The following is a 6,311-nucleotide window of genomic DNA, read 5'->3' on the forward strand; positions in this document are numbered from 1 at the left end:
ACTCTCTTGTAACACCTCAAATCTTCTGGCGCTCATATGACCTTATGCAGTTGCGAGCGCCATAAAACCTCTACTAAAACTCATTCTTTTTTGTTTTTGTTACTCCCTTGTAACACCTCTAATCTTCGGCACTTACTAACTCTTACTAAAACTGAAAAAAGCTTTTTGTCTCTCAATTGTCTCTCTGTAAATAAACTTTTGTTAATTGTCTCTGTAAACTTTATGTCATTTGTCTCTTTTCTCTGTGAAATTTACGTATATTCTCTCTCTGTAATCTTTATGTCAATTATTTCAGTAATCTTTATGTCAGTTGTTTCACTGGTCTTTATATCATTTGTCTCTCTTCTCTGTGAACTTTACGTTTATTCTCTCTCTGTAACCGTTTATGTCAGTTATTTCTGTAATCTTTATGTTTGTTGTTTCAGTCGTCTTTTTGTCAATTGTCTCTCTTCTCTGTGAACTTTACGTATATATATTCTCTCTCTGTAACTGTTTATGTCAATTATTCCTGTAATCTTTATGTCTGTTGTTTCAGTCGTCTTTTTGTCAATTGCCTCTCTTCTCTGTAACCTTCATGTGAATTGTCCGTCTCTTTTTGTAAACTTTAGGTGAAAATTCCTGTTATTTTAAGTTTTGCGAAAATGTCCTTCATTTTGCCTGATTTTGTAACATGGCACCACACGTGACTTGCCTCCACCCCCAGGGCTGGCTGAAGTGCGACGACTCCGTATGTGGGTCAAGAACAAACAAAGTGCCGCTCATCATGCAGCGGGGTCGGCCGGTGTGTGCCGCCTGCGACAGGGGCTTCCTTCAGCCAGAGGTACGATTGATTGTAATGACCAGGGTTTGTACTGATCTTGGAAAACTGGACAACTTTAGGAATTTTTAATTTTATTTGCCAAGACATGGAAAACTCTTGGAATTTTAAAAATATTTTCCAAGACCTGGAAAACTTTTGGAATTTTGTTTTTATTTCCCAAGACCTGGAAAACTCTTGGAATTTTTGGAAATTGGCAAAATTCTTGAAAAAGTCTTGAAAATACAAATTTTTAACTGGATCTACTTTAAAAATATTTCCTCAAAGTTTAGATGGCCTTGACTTTACGTTCTGAATAAAGAAATACCGCACCAGAACAAATTTTCTTCAGAAATGTCACGTTATTTGCCTTTGAAAAAGAATTCTGGTCTTGATAACTCTTGGAAAAGTCTTGGGGAAAAAATCACCAACACTGTTTTGGTTATTTAGGAGGCCGGTTGCTTTGGAGGTGTCTCAAAGAGATCAGATTAGATGAGACTTTACTGTCCCAGTGGGAAAATTTTTAAAGAGTAGAGGTTGGACTTTGTCGTTGATGTGGACACAAAAAAATAAGCACATTAGTAGTTGGGGGAGGTGGGGGGTTACGGTTTGATATTCTATTCAGATGGTAGTTTAGAGGTATGGGTTGTATTTGGAGGCGGAATGTAGTTGTTTGTTCCATTCTGGGTGTGGTGGGGTTTTTGTTTGGTTTTTGTTGTTGTTGTTGGGTTGTTGTTTTTTTCATTTGGCTTTTAGTGAAGGTGACAATGTCCTCTCTTGTCTCTCTGTGCAGTACACAGACTCGGTTCTCTACACCCAGCTCTGCTTCTACGACTACATGTTTGACGTGCAGAAAGCCAGTCTGTACATGACAGACGCTGAGAAAGGTGAGTTGGCTGACCTCTCGACTCTTAGACAAATGCAAGAATTGAGACCACATACTCAAATTCATGTGCGTACGCACACACACTCATGCATGCATGCATGTTAACACACCCATACGCTCATACAAAAAAAAGTGAGAGTGTGAAAAGAAATGTTATGGTTAAAAAAAAAAAATGAGTATAGCTCTAAAGTTGTTGTGCAATAGTTCTAAACCTTGTTCTTGCCAGTGTTGAGTACATTACTACCTCCCCCGGGCAGTGCCACTCACTGAACTGTCTTAGGCCATTCCCAAAGGGGGGATAATAACTTGTTCTTTTGCATAGTAGAATTGTAAATGGACTGATTCAACAATGTCATGCTCATAACTGTGCCTGAACTGCAACAGGGAACTGCTGCTTTTTCTTTCCTAATCCTTACTATCGTCATATTTCCCTTACTTCTTTGGTATGTTTATCACATTCTTGTGACCTGCTATTTCCGGGATGCCTTGATAGTCGAAGCAGACTTTGTGCTGTTGAAGCTAAAGAGGTGAACAGAGTAAGCCTGATTCCCTGTAACAATTAAAATGTGACATCTTCTTAAGCTCACTCTTTGTAATGAACTGTTTTCACTGTTATTAAAAATGGAGATGCGACAAGAAAGCACTGAGGTCGCATAGTGTTGGGCCAATATTTCGTTCAGTATTTCAAAAATAATCTAAATTGTATCTATTGGGCTGTAAAACATTGATTGGTCTCTTTGTCGGGGGGTTGGGGGTTGCTAATATTTCTTTCAATATTTTCAATCTATTTTTGTATCAATTGGTGAGTGGTTGGCGGGTGCTCTCGTGTGGTTTGCTCCTCCTTTCCTATCAAAAATCTATCGTCTTTACCTCCCCCTCCTTCTTTTTGTGTTTGTTACTCCCTTGTAACACCTCTAATCTTCGGCACTTATATGACCTTATTGTGTTGCAAGTGCCGTAAAAATTTTACGGGAGAAAAAAATGGTATCAATTGGGCTGTAAAACTTATGATCTAATGAAAGTCTAACGGTGGTGTGTCAGGCTGACGGTAAGCTGGGACTGGTGACTGATTTCTTTCCTTCTTCTCTCATCTTTCTTTCTCTCAGCCACAACACGGAAGTTGAACCCCGGTCTTCTGGACGCCTACCGCGACCTCCGACAGTTGACCTCTGCCTGGCTGTCCCGCAGCGCCTACTCCAACGTGGACCTGGGCCGTTTGTTCCACGGGCTCGGCCTGACAACCCAGGTCAAGGTCAAGCAAGAACGGGAGATTTAATAACAACAATAATAATAATGATAATAAAACAGATCATTTCTATAGCGCCTACTCCCATGCAATACAGCTCTCGGCACTTTCACGATATTTTCATCTCATCATAAAACACAAGTGGATGAATATACATTCATACACTTTTTAGGTCAACGCTAACACATATAAGCAAACATTCATCATACTATCCCAGCACAATGGACATGGACAACGATATACACATCATATTTTGAATGTGAGAGAAACACACAGATGATTAATGGCGTAGGATTTACCCACAATTCAGGGTTTTCATCTGTCGATGACAGACAAAAAAAATCCTGAAGTTTTTCCTTTCCAATTCTACTTTTGGGAGGGCGGGGGGTTATTAAAAAGAATTTTGTTTGTTTGTTCTAGATTCAAGTTTAAGTACTCACCAGTCGTAAGTAAACACCAAACCAATTTGCCAGCACCTAGACAAGAAAGCTTTATCTTATCCATCTTATCATATCTTTCTTGTGATCCATAAGGGGAGGCCTGGGACACATGTGTCTGTGGATGATCTATCGTCTCAACCCTTCTTGGGGTCTGAGGGTAGCAGAAAATAAGCAATTATTTTGTGACTTTTGTTCTTATATAGATTGAGATTATTTCCTTTGGAGATGGACATTAAACTCTGAGGTCCCACCTCTTAAATAACCTAATAGTGTTGATAGGGACGTTAAACCTATTCCATTTCACCATTTATCATTGCAGATTATTTATTTGCCTACTGTATTGAATAATTTTTATATAAGTCGTACTTAACAGTTATTTGTCACACTCTCATATTATGACCTTATGATGTTACGAATACCATAAAACTCTTTTCTTTAACAAATCAAAAATTATTTGTCGCTGTCAACGTTTGATGGATGGCAGTAGTATAAAGAGTTTATTTTCATTCCCTGTATTCTCAATGTGTGACTTTGGCTTGTGTGTGTGTGTGTGTATTGTCACCTCATGTGTTCACTGTACAGAATATCTTTTTGCATGATTTAACCCAAGTGAGTACCATATTGCACACACACACGCACACATGAATATTTCTAATGCCTGTTTTGTCATGAACTTGGAATTTCTGTGTGAACCCTTTCTATATGCTTGGCTGGGTGGGAGGTTTGTGGTTATAGTGGTGTTGTTTGCTCCTTCTTTCCAATGAAACATCTATTGTCCCTATCTCTGCTCCTTCTTTCCAATGAAACATCTATTGTCCCTATCTCTGCTCCTTCTTTCCAATGAAACATCTATTGTCCCTATCTCTGCTCCTTCTTTCCAATGAAACATCTATTGTCCCTATCTCTGCTCCTTCTTTCCAATGAAACATCTATTGTCCCTATCCCTGCTCCTTCTTTCCAATGAAACATCTATTGTCCCTATCTCTGCTCCTTCTTTCCAATGAAACATCTATTGTCTCTATCTCTGCTCTTTCTTTTCTTTGTATGTTACTCTCCAGTCTTTGACACATATCTTATATTATGACCTAATTGTGTTGAAAGTGCTGTAAAACTTTTATGTATTAAAAACTAAAAGCTGGGCTGGACTGTCCACTGGCCATGATGCCATGATGATCCGGCTCTGAACTCCAGCAGTTGTTGAATGATGGCTTCAGTGAACGCGATTTCAGGGGATTATTAACTTTCAGTGTCTGTCTTTACTGTGTGTGAAAAAATAAATGTGTATCTGTGAACTTGAAATGACCTGCTTGAAAAGTGCTCAATGTGGGTTTACTTTCCTTGGACTATCTCAGTGTAGTGTATAGTGTAGCAGCCCTGAGACTGTGATGGGTACTATTATTTTTCCCCGCTCTTGTGGTACAAAGTCAGTGCCTTGATAGGTTAATGTTAATGTTTTTCTTCTAATAGTAATAATGTGGCCGTTTTGATAAAAACTGTCATAAATATGGTGGTGTATGTGGAAATGTCAGAAGTGATGAGTGATGCTTTTTTAAAACTCAATTAAAAAAAGATTCTTTCCTCCAACTTGCTGCAGACCTTGGGCTTTGTCATTGAGGCACAGTAAACAGTGTGTCCAACAGTCTGTCAATGTTTTCGTAGAACTGGGTACATGTATTTTAATTTTAAATTTCTTCCTGTGTTTGTTAAATGATTTGGCTTGCTTCAAATTATGTCTGGTGTTGGTCATACTTCAGAATTAAGTAACATTAATACTGATAATGTACAAATTGGTTTTTTCTCATGCCCTGTGGCATGCACTTAGACAACAGATTTTTCAAGTCTCAAATGTTTTTCTCATTCTTTTACATGTATTAATACTTTGTCTAAATTTAAAACAAGTACCTTAACAAAATTTTGTGCATGACAAAAAGTGTTTTTTGTTCTTTCTTTTTTTCATCAATCTGATTTTGCCATATGTATGCTAGATTGTTTGTTTATGTTGACTCTGTTCTCCTGATGTTTCCAGGGGGGATGGAGAGTGATGATGTCTGTTCTCTTGATGTTTCCAGGGGATGGAGAGTGATGATGTCTGTTCTCTTGATGTTTCCAGGTGATGGAGAGTGATGATGATGATGATTTTTCCATGTGGTATTTCTTTGTTAAATTATGATACAATGTTTCACTTAGATTATGTTCTGACTTAGATGTTCTTTGCTAAAACTGTGGATTGACTGAAGACTTTGTTGTGTAAGAAGCCTCGGCCCTCGAAGACCTTGGTGATTCTGGTTCTTTTGTTATTGTCAGATCAGCCAATGTGTTTGGATTTGGAGCATATGTGTAGATTCTCATGTGATGTCTTTTTGCAAAAATATTGAATTAAAATAAAAGTTCATTGGCTCCTTCTAGAGATGAGTTGGTGGTTTGCTCCCTCTTTCCTATCAACATCTGTCGTTCTTATCTCTTCTGCTTTTTTGTGTGTGTGTTTGTTACTCTCAGTCACTGTCACTAACACCCACTGTCACTGTCACTGTCGCTCATTGTCACTGTCGCTCATTGCCACTGTCACTCACTGTCACTGTCGCTCATTGCCACTGTCGCTCACTGTCGCTCACTGCACTGTCACTCATTGTCACTAACAACCACTGTCACTCACTGTCATTGTCACTGTCACTCACTGTCACTGTCACTCATTGGCACTAGCACTGGCACTCATTGTCACCAACACTCACTCTCTCTGTCACTCACTGTACTGCCACTGTCACTATCACTCACTGTTACTGTCACTCGCTGTCACTGTCACTGTGATCACTGTTACTATCACTCAGTCAATGTCACTAACACTCACTCTCACTGTCACCTTCACTGTCACTGTCACTAACACCCACTGTCACTGTCACTGTCACTAACACCCAATGTCACTGTCACTGTCACTAACACCCACTG

General features: G+C 39.0%; 1 protein-coding gene across 2 annotated transcripts in view; it reads left to right on the forward strand.

Moving 5' to 3' along the window:
* The window catches only part of LOC101861408 (DNA polymerase alpha catalytic subunit), a 67,077-nt gene extending 62,901 nt beyond the window's left edge, over nucleotides 1-4,176 (forward strand). For both annotated transcript variants that reach the window (XM_005111787.3, XM_013090046.2), the window contains 3 exons: nucleotides 704-820; nucleotides 1,590-1,683; nucleotides 2,789-4,176. In XM_005111787.3, the coding sequence (XP_005111844.1) occupies nucleotides 704-820; nucleotides 1,590-1,683; nucleotides 2,789-2,958 (381 nt within the window). In that variant the 3' untranslated portion in view covers nucleotides 2,959-4,176. The remainder of the gene's footprint in view (nucleotides 1-703; nucleotides 821-1,589; nucleotides 1,684-2,788) is intronic.
* Nucleotides 4,177-6,311: the final 2,135 nt, after the last annotated feature.

This window comes from Aplysia californica, unplaced genomic scaffold (assembly GCF_000002075.1).
Source record: "Aplysia californica isolate F4 #8 unplaced genomic scaffold, AplCal3.0 scaffold01122, whole genome shotgun sequence".
In the NCBI taxonomy this organism is placed as follows: Eukaryota; Metazoa; Mollusca; class Gastropoda; order Aplysiida; family Aplysiidae; genus Aplysia; species Aplysia californica.